At 32.0% G+C, this 21,327-nt stretch overlaps 1 protein-coding gene across 2 annotated transcripts in view; it reads left to right on the top strand.

Annotated features, from left to right (window-relative positions):
- The window catches only part of LOC143257571 (coiled-coil domain-containing protein 174), a 59,541-nt gene that overhangs the window by 36,035 nt on the left and 2,179 nt on the right, over positions 1–21,327 (top strand). The window contains exons 6-11 of one of the 2 annotated variants that reach the window (XM_076516445.1): positions 1,717–1,818; positions 8,866–9,008; positions 9,944–10,038; positions 12,007–12,139; positions 16,597–16,773; positions 17,604–18,099. In XM_076516445.1, coding sequence (XP_076372560.1) covers positions 1,717–1,818; positions 8,866–9,008; positions 9,944–10,038; positions 12,007–12,139; positions 16,597–16,773; positions 17,604–18,067 — 1,114 coding nt within the window. In that variant the 3' untranslated portion in view covers positions 18,068–18,099. Of the gene's footprint in view, positions 1–1,716; positions 1,819–8,865; positions 9,009–9,943; positions 10,039–12,006; positions 12,140–16,596; positions 16,774–17,603; positions 18,181–21,327 lie in introns of those variants that run through there. The other variant, XM_076516444.1, reaches the window with a different exon arrangement.

Raw genomic sequence — 21,327 nt, 5'->3', positions numbered from 1 at the left:
TTTGTGCCTCCCAGTGGCACAGTAGTATGTCTACAGACTCACACTGCTGGAAGACGGTTTTCGATAACCATGGTGGGCAGAGCACAAATCGCCCATTGTATAGCTTTGTACTTAATTCCAAACAAATAAGCAAATTGTACTTTTTTACAATTGTAATGCTTTCTTCTTTGCTTAGGCTATTAAATCTTTGTAATATCCAGTCCCATCTAACCCTTCGGCCCTATAGTTCTTAGGCAGCAGAGTATTTGTAAAATACATATATATATAAATTCACTAAGTGTTATCAACATACCTATATGAAGTTCTGGTAGGTAGGAAACTGAAATGTGTGGCTTTTTATCTTATATGAGATAAAATGTTCTCAGTTTGTTTTTGTTTTATTCCCATAAAGAGCTGAATATAGGAAAATAAGTAGCATGTAATGTTTTATCCCTAGCTTTTGGAAAAATTGTTCATAAAGGTTTCCTTGAGGTCAACTAACTTATGCCTATGTGCCTTGTGGCATTAGAATTTGACCTAGACAGTGCTTTCCAGTAAAATTAGGCAAGTTGTTACCATGTGATCTACTCTCTAAACTTGACAGTTTTAGATTATTCAGGTTGAACCATGTCTGACTGCATCAAGAAAAGGAAAGCCTGCATCTCAAAGAAAACAAAATTTACAGAACATAAATAATTCTAACAAAAAAGAAAAACGTGTTGTGGTGTCCTTCTGCTCAAGGAAAGCTAAAAATTAATAAACAGTTTCCAATTAAAAATAGTGTCATGTTTTTGTTGTTTTTTTTGTAAAGCATTAGTTTTCATGTCATTAATTAATGTATTATTACATTAATCCATTTCCAGTTGTGATAAAATATTTATTTTAGATGTACTAAAACAGTATCAACTAACTCCAAAGATGCGAGTACATGAAAATATTACAGAAATAAACAAATATTCCCACAACTCATCATCCAATCTCTTTCAGTGTTGTTTTGTTTTTCAGATAACTGTGGCTCACAATTTCTTGAAAAAAATAGAATTGTTTCTGTTAGTTATTTCACCAATAGCCTAATCATTATGCCATACTGCATAAGATATATTTTGTAAGTGTGTCATGAAAATCATAAGTGAAAAGAAAGAAAAGGCCTTTTTGGTCAGTGTAATCTTCATTATGATGAGTGCTGGTGACATTTTATAATTACCCAGTGATTCCACTAACATTTTAAACTATAGAACATCATGCAGTATAAATGATATTTTAAGTTGGGGTCTTTTGAACATTGGCTGTGGCCATTTTCACATTTACTGTACCTAGTCATTTTAAGAGGCTAAAATATTTCCAGGATAACATGCAGCAAGTGGTTAATTATGAATCATAATAAAGTTCTTCTTATATCAGTTAATTTGTGTGTACACTGTGTAAATACATGTATCTGTCAAATAAATTATGTAACTGTGACCACTCTAAAGCATATTATTGTTTTATCATTTTGAGAAGCTGTAGCTATGAGGCAGAGATATGAAAACATATTTTTAATCTACTTCCTACAGAAGTCTTAAATTTAGAAGAATCTAAAAGAACAGTATATGTAAACAAATTGAATCCTTACAAGCTGTTATGATAGTTTTAATGTTTGAGCTTCTTGTACACCCTTTGGATTTATAAACCTGTATATTATTTGTATCATTCAAAGGTTCTTATGATGCTCTTTATTTGTCTGATGTTTTATGTTAGGGTTGACTATGTCGACTGTTTGGGAAGATCAAGAAGGTGCATGTTGAAAGATCTTGCAGAATTAAAAAGGATGGATGAGAAAGTTAAAATTATAAAGATAAGGTAATACAGTATGTTATCACTTTCTTTTTCTTTGACATTAACTTTCTTGTTGATTTCACTGATTTGTGACCCAAAACTGACATTTAGAGTTTTCATACCATAATTTTTATTATGTTTTGTACATCTTCACAAAGTTTTGCAAGTTTTAAGTAAACATTACAAGTCTTTTGTGGACAAAAAAAATCACAATATTTAATGTTGAATTATTAACACAAAAGTTTTCCTGCAACTGATGTGAGACTAATAGGCCTATAATTGCTCATACAACTTCCATTACTTTACTCGAAGATAGGAGTGACATTAGTTCCTTTACAATCTGTTGAAACTTGTCTCTACTATTCAAGGACTTACAAAAAATTGTGGCAAATAGCTCAAATGCTCAATCCTTGACCTCTTTTAAAACCCTTTGAGAAATATCATCTGACCCAGGAGCCTTATCATTTTTTAAGATTCCCAGCTTTATTTTAACAGACTCAGGATTTCTGCATTTGTCTTGTTCAATTTTGTTTTCATCTATTGATTGCTCAAGATGAGGAACACTGCTCAAGTCTTCATTAGTCAAAACTGAAGAAAAAGTAGAAGTTAATAACCTAACTATTCCATAATCATCAGATACAAGCCTTCTTTATCATCCCTCAAGGGACCTATCCCCATCCTAACATTTTGTTTACCCCTAATATACTTCAAAAATCCTTGCTATTTTATGATTTCAGCCAATTTTTTCCATATATCCATTTGGATGTCCTGATTTCCTGTTTCACCAATTTTCTTGATATTCCATAAAACCAGTCAATTTAAATTTCTTAAATTTGTGATGCTTTTCTTTACTTTTATCTTTTGTACACTTTGTTAGCCAACCTGGTTTTAACCTGCAGCTTCCCTTTTCTTTCACTAAGGAATATATTTGTTTTCAATATTGAATATGTTTCACATTTGTTCAGTATCTCCAAATAACTCAGATGTCCATATCACAAGAGTTAATTTTTGTTGCATCCCTTCAAAATTTCTTTTTTGAAATTTATAATCCAAATATCATTATTCCTAATTTATATGTGCAGCAAAACATCAAATTTAATACCTTCTGCCATTTTATTCATTTCTATATTGGAAGTCAACAATAAATCTAAAATAACATTATTTCTGTTATGTTCCTTAAATCCATCTTGAAACCTTTTTCCATCATGGTTTGACTCTAGCATTTTCTAAGCAATATGTCTGAAATTAAAATTGCCTGTAATTATGACTGAAATCTTAATCTCACTATAAAGTTTCTCACAAATTTCATCAGTTTCATCTGGTGGTCTGTAACAAATTCCTCTTAAAAGCTTTTTCCTTTGATATCCACTAACGTAAATCAAAATAAATGCAATCTTCTTGCTGTCCTCAATATTATCAACTTCAACTGGATCTAACTGACTCTTTACATGTAGGGCCACTCCTCACCTCTCTTTACTACACTGTCCATATTAAATAACCTATAACCACATATTTAAAGAAATTTCTGTCATCAAAATCATCTACATTTAACCATGGTTCAGTTATTCCCATTATATCAAAATCTTCTATTCCTACCAAGTGCCCTAATGTCATCTATTTTATTTCTTGTACATCTAGAGTTACAGTAGTACCAACTAATCCCATTCTAGAAACTGTTTCTATACTGATTTCCTGTGCTAAACTTTTCTCAACATGTTAGTTTTGTTTCATTTAGTTTATCTTTGCCCATAACCACTAATTTAGTCCTAGTTTAAAACTTCCCTTACAGCTGAGCTAATAGCCCTTGCAAACATACAAGTCCCTTTCCTACTTAAGTGTAAACCATCCATTCTAAAAAGTTCCCTCCTTTTACTGAACTAATCCCACAACTGCTCACCCTTACTATTAATTTCCGTCTAACGTTTATACCTAGTGATCTACATAAAATTGCATCTCCACAATTAATTCATGGCAGTATCCATGACATAATTACTTTACAGCCTTTATCTTTAAATACTTTTATCAACCTCTTGTATTTATTAATTATCCCCTCTGACTTACCCTTCCCTAGATTGTTAGTCTCTATGTGCACAAAAAAGACTGTATCACCACTAGTTCCCTTCACTTTATCTCTTGTATTTATTAATTATCCTCTCTGCTTTACCCTTCCCTATATCGTTAGTCTCTATGTGCACAAAAAAACTGCATCATTGCTAGTCCCCTTCATTATATCTCTTGCTCTGTCAGTTATGCCTTCCACCTGTACTTCAAGTTAGCATAATCTTTTTTCTCCCTATTTACCCTCCAGAGTATTCTATCCACAAGAAATTCCAAGTAATCACCTATAACTATAACTTCTTTAATTTCATAATTCATATCCTCTCCTATTCCTTTAGCTTTCCCTTCCTCCAATAATTACTTGTCTGCACAAACCAAGGGCTGAAATCTGTTGTTCAGCAGAATAGGATCTTAAAAATTAAGTTTACCACTTTAAACGCTATTACTACCTTTTCTAACTTCCTGAATGTCATTGTTAATCTTAACTGACACTTCTCTTGCATGTAAAACCTTAAGCTTCTCTTGAAGTCCTGCTGTCATTTCCCACAGTTTATAATTTTTTTTATCTATTTCCTCAACTTTAGTTAGGGTAGTCTCCAACTTTTCCTCCAAGCTTTAGATATAAATTGAACATTCTCACTACTAGATTCTTTAAAAGTGCATAGTGGTCCAGAGTTCCTAAATAAAACCCATTCATTGCACCTATCACACCTAACTGACTGGAAACTTAACCCCTGAAATAGTCTTAACCATTGTATTATTTGTATAATTATAATCAAGTTTCAATGCTATGATTAAATACCACTAGATTATTCAAAACAAATCAAGTGTATGTAGAGAAAAGTGTTATACAATTAGTTACCACAATTGTATACAAAGTTTTAAACAATTGTCTCCATATCATAGAAGTCCACACACATAGTTTCAGTTACTTTGAAACACCCTTTTGACAAGACCAATTGTTTTCCTCTATTTGTTATTACTGTACAAGCTGTGAAACTCACTTTAGAAACTGCCACTATACATCGTTTATGGCTAAATTCGCAATCATATGGTCTTCATTTTTTTCACTTACACTAACATTACCCTCAAGTCGTCACTTAAGAATGTATTAAGTAAAGAAATAAAAATTAAAGAAATTTTACTTAAAATTTCTAATTATTTTTAGTTATGACTAAGGTAATTTAACAACTTGGCACTACTTTATGCAGATGTACACCTTGCTGCAAATAAAGGCTTGTTTAGAGCATAAGTGTCATAGTAGACATAATAAATGGGTGGTGGTTGGGAGCTATACTAGTTTGTTTAGATAACTGGATAGGACACTTCATACTAGTATAATTTGTCTCTGAGCCTTCAGTTGTCTTTCTACCATGTTGGGGACTGGAATTCAAACTTCAAGAAATAGGTTTTTTAACTTACTTACACCCAAATGGCTTTATCTTATTTACTTATTCTTATTTCAGTTAGTTTTTCTTCTTTACTTTGGAGAGAAGTCACCTTCCCACAACAGTCTGCAGGTAGTAAAGGGTGATATAGATGTGGGACATTGTGGGCTTGAGCACCCATGTCTCCCTCTCCTAATTTCTATTTCTATATCTACTCTTTTAGTTATTATGTGAGACTGGTGAATGGAAATTAAGACTAAGAACTGGTGTATCCCCACTGCAATGTGGGTCCTACTTCAGCAGTCACCTCCAAAACCTAGGATACATTTTACAATTCCACACTATTATAGTTTGTACCCTGGGGTCTTTTCAATTAGTGCAGTGTTTTTTTTTAATTAATTTATTTTTTGGCTTGTGTTTTAAGTTATAACAAACTAATATATATATAGGCCTGACTAAGGCTTGGAACTTTTTACAAACTACACAACATTATGATGTAACAATACCCACTTAAAGCAACTAGAAAAATTCAGAAGATTCAGGTGACAGGAAGTTAACTGTTGAATTGTACAGAAATCATTCATAAACAGTTACATAAGCAAACTTGTAATAGCCATCACTTCTATAAGTAACTTTAATGCTTATACAATAAAAATTAAATAATTCTTTCATTTTAAACTTAAAATGAGCATTTGTGTATATTTGATAATAAGCCCATCATCAAGAAAAATATTTTTTCACTATGTACAAAGACTGTTTTCAGTTCATGTACAAAATCTACTTCTACAGTCTGTACCAACATTTGCAGTCCCATCGATAGCTTCAGTGTGGAACCAGTAGTTCTGAAGAAACAATTCCCAGTTCATGACACTTGCACTGTCAAATTTAACACTTGATATGTACGAAAGAATTTGATGGTCTGTCTGGGTGATGAACTTCTTCCTGTGGAGGTAGTTCTGGAGCTTTTTGGTGATAAATCTTTTGACCAAAAACTCTCACTCAATCAAAATACTAGTTCTTGCTACTCAACAGCTTTTTACTTGTGTACATTACTGGAAACAGACTATCTTTGTGTTCTTGTAGGAGTACTGCTGTGGATCCAGTATTTGAAGTATCAGTCTTAAAGATAAATGGTTTATTGCAGTCTGGCATTTTAAGGATTAATGAAGTTTCCAGCATGTTCTTTATGTCCTGGAATGCCATTTGCTTTGGTTTTCCCCACTTGACATTGTTAGGTGGTCCATTCTTGGTGAGGTTAGTCATTGATGCAGCAACTTCAGCATAGTTTGGAATGAACTTCCTGTAATATCCCACTAACTCTAGTAAAGATCTGACTTGCTGTTTGGTCATTGGAGCTGGTGCATCTTGTGTGTGGTTTAGCTTTTCTTTTTCCATTGTCATCTGTTGATTGCCCACTTTGTGTTCAACGAAGTCCACCACAGAGTAGCAGATGTGGCATTTAGATAGTCTGATGGTCAGGCCTGATGCCATCACTTGCCTGAACAATTCTCTAAGTTTATTCATATGGTCTTATCATCTGGCTGAGTGGGTCAGAATGTTGTCCACATAATGCTAGATGTTGGTGATTTTTTGCATTATCTTCTTCATCGTGCAGTTGGAAGTTGCTGCTGAGTTGATTAACCCAAATGGCATTCTCTTAAACTGCTAACATACATTTAGTGCCACAAAAGCTGTCTTCTCTTTAGATTCCATCTCCATTGGGATCTTCCAATAACCTTCATTAAGGTCGATTTTTGAAAAGAAATTTACTCCACTAAGTTTTGCCAAAATAGCCTCTGGTTTTGCCCATAGGTTCAGATTTAAACTTCATTACAAGAGTCAGCTCATGGAACTCTAAGCAGAAGCAGTTTGAGCCACCTCTCTTCTCAATGATTGCTATTGGTGAATAGTTGGATGAATTTGAAGAATTGATGGTTCTAGCTTTTAATTGCTTCAACTTTCTCCTTTATTGGGTCTGTTGTTGCAAAAGGCATCTGGTATGGCTTCACCTTTACTTAATCCCTGCTTGTGGCTTCAATCCTCTGTTGCACAAGGTCAGTCTTGCTTGGACTACCTGTAAGGACATGTACTGGTACAGTAGTTCTTGTAGCCTTTCTTCTGCTTGCCAGTCAGTTTTAGACTTATGTTGATGACCTTGTACATATTGCTTCTACCCAGTAGTTTTAGGTCTAGTAGGTTTTTATCTTTCAGTTCTGCATTTATGACAGCCACACCTGCAACATTCATCTGTGCCTCAGTAGCTGAGCTGGATATGTATTCTTCCATCTTGAAGTGCATTGGATCCCTGTGTCATTAAGACGTTTTGAAATGCCTACTCTGAAAGACACTTCCAAGATGGCTTCTGTTACTGTCTCTATCTGTATCTTCAGCAGTGCTATGATTTTTAGATAACCTGTTGCATAGTCAACTACTGTCAATAGCCACCATTTGCCATTGACAAACCCACGTGCTAGTGGTCCACAACTACTCTGTTGGACGGCATTTCTTTGTGAATTATCTTGCTCAGTGGCACCTTGGCTTGCATTCCTTCTGGGTACTGTCCTTTGGCAGATGTCACTGATGACCCCTGAACAGTGAAAGTTGCTGGTGATTCTGTAGTATATTTAAGCAATATGGCTATATATTAGAGGGTTGTTAGTATAAACTAACAACCCTCTAATATATAGCCATATTGCTTAAAAACAAAAGTATAACCTATTATTGTTGTTAGTCTATGTACTGAAAGTATAGAATGAATTGTATAAATAAGAAAACTGGAAAAATATTTGTTAACCCCCAACCCCCAGAAAATGAGAAACATAATTATTATTCATTCAGTGTGTGTATGTGAATATTTTATTCAGTTCACAACTTCACCTGTGTGAACGTAACTCAGTCGTTGAGGTTGTATGTACACACACACTTGCACTTAACAATGAAACACACACAAAGTACATACAAATTAATACTGAATAGTCTTTGACAGATACTTGGTAAACAGAATAACTTAACCAAAAAATGTAAAATTATGAAAGTGAATTATATGAAAGACTACATGAGTAATTGTTACACATATTTTACCAAAATGAATGTTGTAGGACAGGATTTTCAACCTTGCAGTACATAAACCTGAGTCAGGCACAAACCATTTCTTGGCTGTTTTGTGTGATAGAATAGCTGGTATGTAGTGTTTTTGGTGCTAAAAGGCTTGGAATTAAAAATATCATTCATTAATGCTTTTTAAACTGAAATTAGAAATTGTTGTATTTTATTCTCATAGCATATGCTACTGTAATAGTTACCTGTATTGTGTACATCTTTATGATAACAGATACTTTGTCTCCAGTGTGATCAGTTAATATCTGTTAATAGTTTGTTTTTGGATATTACTGTAAAATCAACTCTGGATGACAAAATTAATTGCTTCAATTTAAAATGTGTGAAGTTTATTATTCATTCCAAAAATTTGAAACTTAGTCTTATTAGTGGTAGTTAAACATATAAATATTTGACATTAAGTATTATTGCAACAGCCTATTGTGTTACAAACAAAAATGCCTCATCATATTGCTGCTTTTGGTTATTTTATAATCCAGTAAATGAGTTTCTGAATTATTTTTGATAGTGTCAAAAATGATAATGGGCAACCAGAACTTTTGTCTGATGACATGAAGAAAGAAATTATTCGACAGAAGTGGGAAGATCAAGAGAAAGAAGCTCTTTCACAACCAGTTGGACCAACACATTATGAAAATGTGCGGTATGATGGTTAGTATATTTTTAAGGTTTTTCAGCATAGGTAATTTAATTTTTTTCTGTTTATTTGTTCAGTTTTTGTTTGCTCATGGAATAGACACAACATTTGTAAACTTTCAGTATAGTTGTATCCCTAATAATTGTAACTTCTACAAAAATTAAAACCACAAATGCAAATTTATCAAAGTAATCCTTACTTTGGCCTATGGATAAGAGTGTAAGGCTGCCAAAGTGAATATTAAATTTTATAAATGTGTGATTGTGGTTTTAATTCTAATTTCATTACTTTTTGTAGCAGGATTTCTACTTGATTTTAAAATTCATAATTTGTTAATACTTTTGTTTGTTTAATTTTCACTGTATACCTGTGAAAAGTATGTACTTTACACTCAAAAACTGTTTCATGTCTATTCATCAATATGTAGCACCATCTGTTGGGTTGAAAAGACATTTAAGTAGGAGCATGATATGTTTACCATTTATATTATACCTGTATGTACATAAATGTTTATCAGAATATCAAAAGCAGATACCCACAGACAAGTTATGTAAGCTGAAGAAATCTTGTAGTGATAGTTTGAGCCATGTAGGTGCATGTGATTAGATAAGTAGGTAGGTAGTAGATGAAAACGTTGCTGTTTTAAAAATATTTGAATTATTACACCAGAAATGTTAGTGATGTTTGTAACATACAATTAGTATGTATGTGCATAATAACCAATACTTTGAAAGGTCAGTTTTTTACTAAGGAATTCAATAGAATGGTTTTCAATGAATGAATTATTTGAAATCATACTGTTATGTACTGTTGTACTTTAGATAAGTAAACACTGAAATAACTTGCACATATGTTATGTCAGTAGACATATGAAGAAACTACCCAATTCTTAAGAACTTTTTCACTTCTCTCACATTTTAATAAAACGTTGTCATTTTGTGGTTTGCAGAAGTACGAGACCATGGAGTTGGTTATTTTTCTTTTTCTGTGGACGAAGGAGAACGTCAAAAACAAATGGAAACATTGAATAGCTTGAGGGAACAGGTAACTGTATGCTAATCATAAGTAGTTTTAAGCTGGTAACAGTATACATCTATTTATACTTAAATTTTATTCTTTTATTGTCATTTTGACTGACCTTTGAACCGTGTTGAACTACTCCCCCACCATTATAAGTTGTTAATTACTCAGGGGCATGTGCAGCTTATGTTAAACTATCAAATTACATTACCCATAAGCTACAAAGAGCTGCTTGCATGCGTGCCTCATGAAACGCTTTTATTATATGATTATTGTTATGTATTTTATTTTATTTTATTTAATCTTAACTAACCTGAAAAGATCCATATTTTTACATTTTGTTATATTTATAATGATAAATAAAGACTAAAAATGAAAAATAAAGTACTTACCCAAACATCTTTTTTTCTTACTGTCGGTTGTTGGTGAAACTTGAGCCGATTTTCTTGTACTAATGATAATAATGCATTAAATAATTCACCAAAGGACATAGAGACTAAGAACTTGCAGAAGACAGACAATTTCCTCTTAACGGTCACAGTTTTCCTGGCTTTCTAATTATGAGACAAGAGCCATTACAAATTCACACAAGCTAATCATTTTGGTTCTCATGGAAACCAAAGAGGTATTATAAGTGAAAATTACTCTTATATGTTCAGAACACAATGTAATACAATACATCATTTGATTGTTAAAAATTTTTTCTATTGATTGTATGAAATATGTAATTTAATATAAGCAAGAACTATTAACTAATTTTATAGTGAGTATGTTGCATTAGCTTTTTTACTTTTTGGAGAGTGGTGGATAAAATACAGAAAATGTGTTGTGTGTCACGCTAAGGGAAATATAGGATTACTTTAAATATTGGGTTATAAAAGTAACATCTTAAAACTAATATATTATTAAAATATGGATTGTTAGCTAAGATTGTATACTATACTAATTGGTATAACATAAACAAAAAGTAGTTTAATAAACTTTTGAATGTAAGACACTAAAGCTTTATGTCACGAGTAGTGAAGGAAACCTGGGGCGAGAGGCTTAATGAATCTTTGAGTCAATGTGGCAAATTGTTCAAGTTTTTCTTACAAAACTTTGGTTCAGAGAAGATCCTGAGATATGGAAAAGTTAGAACAGGATACAAGTATCTGTAGGGTCATCTCAGGTCTATTCCATGGATATAGTGGCTTTCTATTTCTCAACTATTACAGCTCTAGCCATTGCTGTCTGTGTCTTACAATGATCCTGTGAAGGTACTGATACTGTTGGTTGACATGTTTCTCTTTGAACATTTTAAAGTTTCTCTGCAACTGGTATCCTGTTATGACTACATCTGTGTCTGTTGCACTGATAGCACATCATGTATTTTGCTGCTTAAAATTCTAGTAAACTTTGAATCTGATACATCTAACCTTCAAGTCATGTGCAATATTGATAAAAAAAGTTGCTAGTGGCCTTTACAGCTCTCAGTGGTTATTTGAATCCATATATATATTGTATTTAATAGCATTATGATCTTGTAAAAGTACTTTCTTCATATACCAAGAAACAAAATTATTGTATCTCTCTAAATTTCCTCAAACAACAATGCATGTTCTATAAAGTTTGCAAGAGAGTGGAAAATGTACAGGATGTGTGTCTTCTATAGATTCATTCATAATACTGTAAAATGTTTGTTTTATTTTATAGCAAGCTAGAACATTATTTTTTTTTATAATTTACTACTTCTCATTCAAAATGCTTACACCTGATCATTGATTTATTCACATGTTTCTTAACATAATTTTAACATGTATTCTGAAGATTTATTCATAAAAAGTGACTGTGTCCAACTTTTATTCACTGTATTACTTCTTTATCTTTGAGATAAAAATTTGATAAGCTAGAATATTTAAGATGATGAAATTCATAGTTGAGGATTCCAAATAACTAATGAAGCAATTAGATGAGAAGTAACCTTGCCATGTAAACATTTACCTTTGTAAACAGACAGTAAAACAAAGGGCAGTGCGGGACAAGATGAAACAGAAGCGACAGAGTTTGCTAGAAGCAAGATTGGCTAAAGTCCGGCAGAGAAAGAACTTGAAGATGGATAATGTTTATGTTAATGAGGATTACAAAGGTAAATTCTTAATACTGTTTAAGTACTTAACTTTCTTGTCTAAAATTGTATATTATAGAGACACTAACATTTTTAATTACAAAAAGTTTCACTGTAAGGTTTGTAACATTTGGCATGTGTACAGTAAATAGGTTTAACTATTTTAAAATCTTTTGTTTCTATCAGAAATGCTTAATGTAACATTTTTACTTTAGTTTAGTAATTACAGATAAAGTATTACATAGTAATCAGCCAAAGGCTTATGCGGGTCCTCGGGGTTTTTCAAAGTAGTCCCTGTTTTTTATGTGCTCAGGGCAAGATGTTGCTGTGATCATCTGATTGCAAATGATATAGGAATAGTTGGACATGATAAGATCAGGAAGTTACATGTTTGTAGTGATTCATTCTAGTGGCACTTTAGTTGTGTGTTCAAATAGAAAGTTTGTGGTAAACATAAAATAATGCTTGTGGATTTCTTGTTTTCTATACTTAATTTTAAAACTATATTTATCTATGAAGAAAGGTAAAATAAAACCTTGTTTAAAGTAAGAGAAGCAGTAATATCTATATATTTTGAAGCACTGTGCTGTTCTCAAAACTTGAATTACAACATACTTGAAAGGTCACAGTAGACCATGATGAGTCCTAGCAACTACTTTACAAAAGCCCTTGGGTTATATTGGTTTCTGTTGTTATTATAATAAAATACAGTAAATAAGTAAGAGAGAGGTATGAAAGAATAATTGAAGTGACAATAACTTGTAAAAGAAGTTTTAAGAAACCACTGTAACTTCAATTTAAAAATAGCTTTATTGATTTTGGCCAATCATCGTTGCTCAGCCTTGTTTACTATGGCATAATGTAATTACCTGTCAGCTGTGACAAGTCACATGATAGTGATCTGCACATCTAATGGAAGCTTTATTTTTTTTATATTTTCAACTGTATGTAAGCTAATGTCAGAATAAAATGATAAAAGCTTAGTTTGATGGTATGTTACTGGAAGAAAAGATTAATTAGGTCTAGAGGTCTAAGTAAATATTTGAATGGACAAAGAAAAAAACACTGAAAAAATTGAAATAGTACATCAGTACATAAAATGGGCTGAAAAGTTATTTGCTTATAATTTTGGTAAAATAGCTATTTTTGTATACTAGTGGAACAACTTTTTTAAAAATCAAAACAAAGGTATAACTTGTAGTTTTATAAAATAAAAACTTTAATGAAAGTTTAGGAAGGTATAAGATTGTATACTTGTACAATGAAGGTAAGCATTTTCAATAACTTATTTGAAAAAACTAAAAAAGGGGGTCACAATGAACCTTTTTTAATTACCCTTGACCCTAAGGTTCATGCAAGACAGGAAGTCAGTATGGAATAGTCCTTCTCAGATTCAGTCCAGATCCAGATACTGGATAACTATTTTTTTTATAATGGGGAGATAAGGGTTTATTAGGGTCTTAGGTTAATAAAGTAAAGTGTGATCTCAGGCATGCTAATGACATTTATGAAAAAAAGAAGAAAAGGTATATAGCCTGGTGCCAGAGGTGCCACAGCGTGGCGCAGCTGCCCCTGACTAGGGGGGTCCGGGGGTATGCCCCCCGTGAAATTTAAAAAAAAATGGATGCTATTTGGTGCAATCTGGGACATAATTTCTTTATGTTTTTTGACATTGCAATGTTGGAAAAGTACACAATATATATCATATAAAATAACAAAAGGAAATTAAAAGACTAAATCAAACTAATAAAAACTATAACTTTCATTTACAGTTTTTAGCAGATTGATTTATTCTTTTAATTTGCATTCATTTTTTAGAAAATATATCAAAATATCTAAAATTAACAAATAAAATAAAAAGTAAATAAATGAAATTTAAGATTGTTTATTTGCTATTTATTCAGTTTAATTTTTTTCTAAATCAAAATATATTAGTAATATGAGTTAATAAAGCCAAAATAACTCAGTAAATATTTCAAATACAAATCATTTCATTATTATCCTTTTTGTCATCAATAACATCATCATCATCAACTACTGGTATGCTGCCAAGTAAATGTTTTACAGTCATTGCCAATAACTACTTCTCTGCTGCATATATTCCATACAATTTTCAAATCACATAAAATTACTCTTTTGACTAATCATGACTACCAACAGTTCAAATTGTTCATCTATCCAATCTTGTCATTATACTACTGGTACCTTAATGTCAGTGAATTTTCCATTCTTTCACAAATTGACAATACAAACTAAAACAGCATATAAAGGAAAGCTATGACATTGCTTAAAAATTTAACTACTGATATGGTTCAATATTAAACTACTGATATCAGTGATATGCTTCAGAAATTAAATTTTGTACAGTCACTGACATCAACAACTACTGCTCTGCTGCATGTATTCCATTAAAATTTCAAATTACTTAAAATTACTCTACATGACTACCTACAGTAAAACTTGTTCATCTATACAATCTTGTCAGTAAATTACTGGTACCTCAATATCAGTATATTTTTCATTCTTTCCCAATACAAACTGAAACAGCAAATCAAGGAAAGCTTTGACATTGCTTCAAAATAAAATTAATGATACGCTTTAAAATAAACCACTGGCACTGTATGCTGCAGATAATAATAAAATGTTTTTCAGTCACTGATATCATCGTCTGTTCTGCTGCATAAATTACAGTCAAATTTCAAATCACTTAATTTCCTTTAATCAATCTTGGCTACTTTCCTCTTTTTTGAGACAAGGGTTTCCAGTGCTCTCTTCCGAGCTTTTTTTCTCTCCTTCTCTGAATGGGCAGCTCTCTGCGGCTTTCTGGACTTTTTCTTTAGCCAAGGTGGCTGGGCCAGATTTCACAGAACCATAGGCCTCAAGCCTTTCTGCCCTTTTCTTCTGGTTCTCCCTCAGCTTTGAGGTATACTTTGAAGCTGCTGATCTAATGTCCTTACACATTATCTTGTCTACAGGATCAAAATGAACATCTTTCCTTTTAAACATTTCAATCGCTGTTGTTTCTTTGGAGCGTAGAGAATATTTTATCGTCTGGTATGCACACGATACCAGACCACGAGACCTGCAACGAGACTGCCTCCAAGATGGCAGTCAGATTTTTTTTTTTTCTGCAATAAACATTGAAAAAATACGATTTCTCCTCAAAAACCACCTACCCGGCCCCCAAATCGCTCATATTTTCTCTTCGAATTTACACGAATCTCGTGGGTGATCGTTGGCCGTGTGAAAACTGCGGAAATCTGCGTTTCAATTGTACCAAATTTAAAGGGCACATTAAGGTTGAGCCTCATCACACTATGTGAAATGATTTGGATCATTGATCATTATGGATCAGAGAAGAATTTTCTGAGTTTTCCAGCAGGAAATGTAACATCATAAATTCGTGCAATCTCAAAAATGAGTGGTGGTATATATATGTGCAACCTCTCTAATTGTTTGTGTTTTCAAATCTGTGAATTTCCAAAAATATAATGTATTAAAATCAAAAACATTTTCAGAAGCTAAATAATCTGTAGAAAACTTCTCAAGTATCAAACTGTTTCATCAAATCTGTGCAACTTGGATTGGAAAAAATACAAAAACACTGTTTTGATATATGATAAAAGTGATTCGCAGTACACGATTTTCTGATAAGATAATCTAGTAAAAGGCAAACGTTTATGTAGCAGTTTCATTATATGAAAATCATTTCTATAATTGATACATGAGGAGTATATGGTGGTGTATTGTAAGACTACATCTGCCAGGCATCAGTAAAATATGTTGTTTTTCCTGAAATAAAGGTGAAATAGCCAGAATAAAAAATGCATATCATGATCCAGCATGAAATTTATTTCATTTAAATGTCAAAATTGAAAGAGTGGAGTGACTACTTATGATTTAAGTCACAAATCTCCCATTTAACATTTAATTGAAATCCATCAAAATATTTTCTTTCTGGAAGAACCTTACAACTTGCTGTTTTTAAAATTCAGATTGTTATGATGGTAATGTATCATTGTCATTATAAACAACAGAGTCAGAACATATGGCAACAGAAGAGTAATGAACCACTCAAAATGAACATTCTTCAAACAACACGTAAATTTAACAAGGTGTGACATATTTTAAGAGTAGATAGAGTTTTGCGGAATTTATGCTTGTCAGTCTGATATCCATGCTAACAGAAAAATAATTAAAATACAAAACATGAAAAAATAGTCTGCAGTTAACCTGGGGTAAAGTGTGTAAAGTTAAGTTTTTGTTAAAAATAAATATGAAATGTTATACTCCATGTGCTTCTCTCTCTCTCTTTACATTTACAATAAATAGTCTTTTATTTATCTACCTAGTCTAATTATACGTATTTGAGTTTTCTTTTACATCATTTTCACTATGGTTATCTTGAACCATGTGTTTATTTTGTGAATATTCATCAATGTTATACAGGCTTATAAGTTCCATGCATTTTCTTTAAGGAGAACTTCACATGGATAGTAATGTCTCTTTAGAACCACAAGAGTTAGTTGCTTCTAAGTCAGAAATAAAAGAAATTCCAGTGACTCCAGAAAAGCCCATTGAAGTCAGACCATGGGATATTGGAAAGGATTGCCTGAATGGGAAAATCTTTAAGGAAGAAGACTTGCACAGAAAAAGTAAGTGATTGTTAAAATTTGTCACACAGCATGAAAAAAAAAGTTTTTGTCTAAATTTTTAGCTTTCATATTTGTCACCAGATGGAGTTTGTATCACTGGTAACTGAAGATTAGTGTACCTTTTTGAGTAAATTTATTTGCATGTTGCTTTAATCCATATATAGGACTGGTTGCAATTCAGAAAAAAAAAAAAAACAACAGTCTTTTATGTACAGATTTTCAGGCAGTGTTTGAAAAAAAGACTAATTTTTTGTGTGGTTCTGACTTGTGCTGTGAAATATTTTTAATAAATTTTCAGCTCTTTACACAAAAACATTTGGAAAAAACATTCTTTTAAGTGATGAACTTGTCTTTTATTACCTGTCAAACACACTTATTTGTTTCTTTACTTGCCAAAAAATTAACTGAAAATATGGCTATATTAATACCACACTATCACTCAACTAGCTTCACTCCTAAAATAAACTTACTGGTTTTTCTGCTTAGCCATTGAGGAAATTACTGTTAATAGGAATAAAGTTTAAACATACTGCAATCATTGGATCTAAAATAATGGATCTTATATATTTAAGTTGTGGGGAAATTTATGGTCTTAGAACTGTTGAGACTTCTCTTTTTCCTCTTATGTCATATTAATCAAAATCGCTATCTATGAAAGAAACACATTTACTGGAAGATAGGCCTATTTTGATAAGGGAATGGCTTGTCTCTGTACTTGAGTTTTATGTAGTATATTATAATGCTTTTGTTATCCATGTAATTGTTAATTCATCATAATCTACAGATACTACAAGTCTCCATCCCATTTGTTTTATGTCTTTTTTTCTCAGTGAGTCAAATGGACTGGATAGAAATCAAAAGAGCAGAGCGGCCCATGGAGTTTGCACCACCCCAGTTTTTGTATGTACAGTCCTCATCTGGAAATAATGCTAAGAGAAAATCAAGTAGAGAGCCTGAAAATATGGATGCATGTCTTTCTCAAGACAGTAGCAAAAACAAGAAAATTCCCTGTGTTTCATCACAAACTCGACCAAACCCTCATAGTTGGCTTTCTAGTAAACCTGCAGTTGTTGAAGAATGTATAAAAAATCAATGTTCTGATGAGAGTATCGAATTGGATAAAATTCCTCTTCCTCCTTGTGAAGTAACTTCAGAATTTGACCATTCTTCCATTTCAATTAGTGAAAAAAATATGAGCATTGAACAAAATAGTAACTTGTCAAGCGAGTGTTGTAAAGGTTCAGATTCATACATTTCTGAAGCTATATCATTTTTCAGACACCAGAGCAACTGAAACGTAAAGATGTTACTTATAAATAATACTATGTAAGTAAATTTCTTGACATGCAAAACAAGTATTAATGTATGCAGGTAAGAGAGCAATAAAAAGTCACATTCATGGCTTTATTTTCCAGGTTAAATGTTTTTAAAAATACACAATAATTGTTAATTAAATGAAAGGATGCATATGATCATAATGATGTCAAAAGTTGAGTGAAGAGAATTTCTTTAATATGTAACATTCTGTGCTGTAAGGAAAAAAACTTTAAAGTTCATACTAGTAGGTATACCTATGTAGTAAGATGAGCGAAGGCATTCCTTTAACATGGTAAAATGTAAGTGACTTTCAAGTAGCCTCTATAATGTAGACAAAATAATAATTAAGCACTAATTTATACAGACTGTTTACAACCCTACAAACACCATATTAATGAACCAAAAGTTTATAAACAAATATAAAAGACTTGTGAAAAGAGAGGTAACACTGTGTTCTTTGCTCCTAAAAATTACAAATATCAATCAGTGTGAGAAATGGGCAATGTGTCTGATACTGCTGATTAGTGAATTCTAAAAGTTCAATTCATTGGAAAATGCTTTAAAAAGAAGGGAAGTTTACTTACAAATATATAATGGCAACATATATATATATTCCAGTACTTTATCCCTTTCAGATAATAGTTTGTGATTTTGTGCTGCTGACTGTACATGTAGTTTAAATTTAAAACTGTCAAAGATCAAACAAATTTACAAAACTTCAGCCCTAGAAATGGTGGCTACATGCCTCTGTCAATCAAAATCAGATGATATGGAACTAAGATCTTTACCCTCACAAGGCAACTTGTAGTCTTAGACTAGGAAAATGCCATGCAGCCAACAACATGCATTAGTCTCGCATGATGGTTCAACAGTACCTTGATTGACATCCATTACAGAAACAACTCTCAAGTTCTTGCAGGTTTTAATGTAATATGAAGGTAAATTAAACTTAAGTTTTCTTTGTTATCAAAGTACTTAAAATAAAATATACAAAGTTTACAATATAAACATACCAGAAAGTTAGCAAGTTACTTTAAGAATAAAAGCACTTCAGGTTCATATTTTAACTCAGATTGATGTGGCACTCCATAACAGCTTTATTTATTAACTAAAATGAATTGTATCTGTCACAGCTTGGGTTGCAGCAGAGTTTTTTTATTGTGTGATGATGAGAAACTCAAAGTAAAAACATATGTCAGGACAGCTGGTATAGAGATTATCGTTTTTACCAAAATAAAGCAGAGAACAACATTTCAGCCTTCTTAGGTTATCAAAGAGGGTTTGCAACTTTTGGTAAGTGTTAATACCCATACCAGCCATCCTGAGATAGTTTTGTATCAATATTCATATTTAACAAATGTTAGAGAAAGATCTCACTATTTATTGGTTTCGGTGTTAAAAACACATCACAAGTCCTGAAACAAAAGATTCCTTATGGGTCCAGGTTTGAAAAGTATTCAAATTTAAATTAGTACAAAAGAAATGACTTCAGTATTACTCTACAATTGTCTATTATTCTATATCTAATGCGTATAAATGATAGAAAGGGTAGGATGCTTCTAACAGTTTTCTTCAACAGTGAAGATACTCTTTAAAAATGTTTGTTACCACTGGTAAAATGTAGCAGTAAATTTACTCTTAAGCTAGGTTTGAACAGACCTGGTGTTTATGGAGAATTCTGCATTTGTAACTGGATTTTCTATACAAAATGCAAATTAACACATCATAAAACAGCTCTTGACACTGAACAAACCAAGATGAACAATGTTTCCCATGTTGTTTGCAACAGTTAATAGTTTGTTTAAGTGCTGATATGTGATTATCATTCATAAAAACAGATGTAAGCAACAGCATGTGTGCACAAAGAACTGCACAAGCAATTTCTATCACAAGCACAATTAAATGCATTTTCATTTCATACGGAGATTGGAATAAAAATGCAAGTTATTATCCTGATGCACTGGGCAAAACACAGGTTCAGAGAGGTTAGCACAAGGTCTGCAGAATTACTGAGAAAATCTGTAGATTTTAAAATTAACTAATATTTAAATTTTTTTTTTTTTTTAGTTCAATGCCAAGTTATTACAGCTTAAATTTTAGCCTTGAGGTTTAGAGTAAAGTTATTTAAGTATTGTAACACCATTTTGACATTTCAGTTATGAATATTTGGTTTATATTTAATTATGTGAACAGGCTTTCATTTACTTATTACAGTACTTCAATATGTTTTACTATTGTGTCATGTAAAATATCAGATATCTTATCTGAGTTCTAATAAGTCTAACAGTAATAATTTACAGTCAAATGAAATCATATTTAAGTATTAATGGCAGGGAGCCATGAGGAGATTCTATCTATCTAAGATTTAGCCAGAATCATGCACAGCATTTCATAAAACTGTATTTGAAAACATAAACTCAATATCTATTTTTTTTACATGCAAACAAGTTTAAACAAATACTGAGATACCTACTGCTGTTTTATTATTTTACATGTTAAGTTGTTCAGCTCAGACACCAGCTTTCTACCTGACATCAATAGGTATTCTTTGTGCTATCCTCTCACATTGTTCAGAGAACTTTAATTACATTATTTTGCTAATACATGCATAAATGTGTAATGAAAATGGTGCAGAATTACAGTAATTTCATAGTTTTGTTGAAATCAAGTTTACAGTAAATAAGAAAATAAATAAAAGTACGCACTAATGCCTAATAAGGAACACACTAATTTACATGGTGAAATATTAGGTTAAAATAGTTTTATATAACCCACAAGCTTTCTTGTCTTTTAAAGAGTTCTTCATCAGAAAGTGTTTTACCAATATAATTGATTCATAAACTGATACACTGCACAGTAGAAAGGTTAAAAAAGAATGTTATGCCCATCACAAAGCACACCCATTTCTTTATGGAAACTGTCAATAATGGCACTTTGCACAGAGTTAATACACACCATGTGCTTGCCAAAGATCTACATGGACTTTTCCTATGAAGTTTTTGAGATGATTCACCATCAGTACCACATTGTTTTTCTACACTGGAAATTTTATACTCAGTAACTAGTTCTTAGGAGTATCCATGTTTGTTTGCTTTTCTTAAAGCACTGGTCATTTCTCAAATTCATATCAACATAAAAACATTTAACTCTTATTATTACTGTACCTTGTAAAAGTAGAATTACCTTAGATTTACTTTTGGAAAGGTTGATATGGGGCATGACTTCTTCTCAGAACAA

This window comes from Tachypleus tridentatus, chromosome 7, assembly GCF_004210375.1.
Source record: "Tachypleus tridentatus isolate NWPU-2018 chromosome 7, ASM421037v1, whole genome shotgun sequence".
NCBI classification, from domain to species: domain Eukaryota; kingdom Metazoa; phylum Arthropoda; class Merostomata; order Xiphosura; family Limulidae; genus Tachypleus; species Tachypleus tridentatus.
Note: the sequence above shows the minus strand (reverse complement) of the source record. Positions and strands in the feature narration are given on the sequence as shown.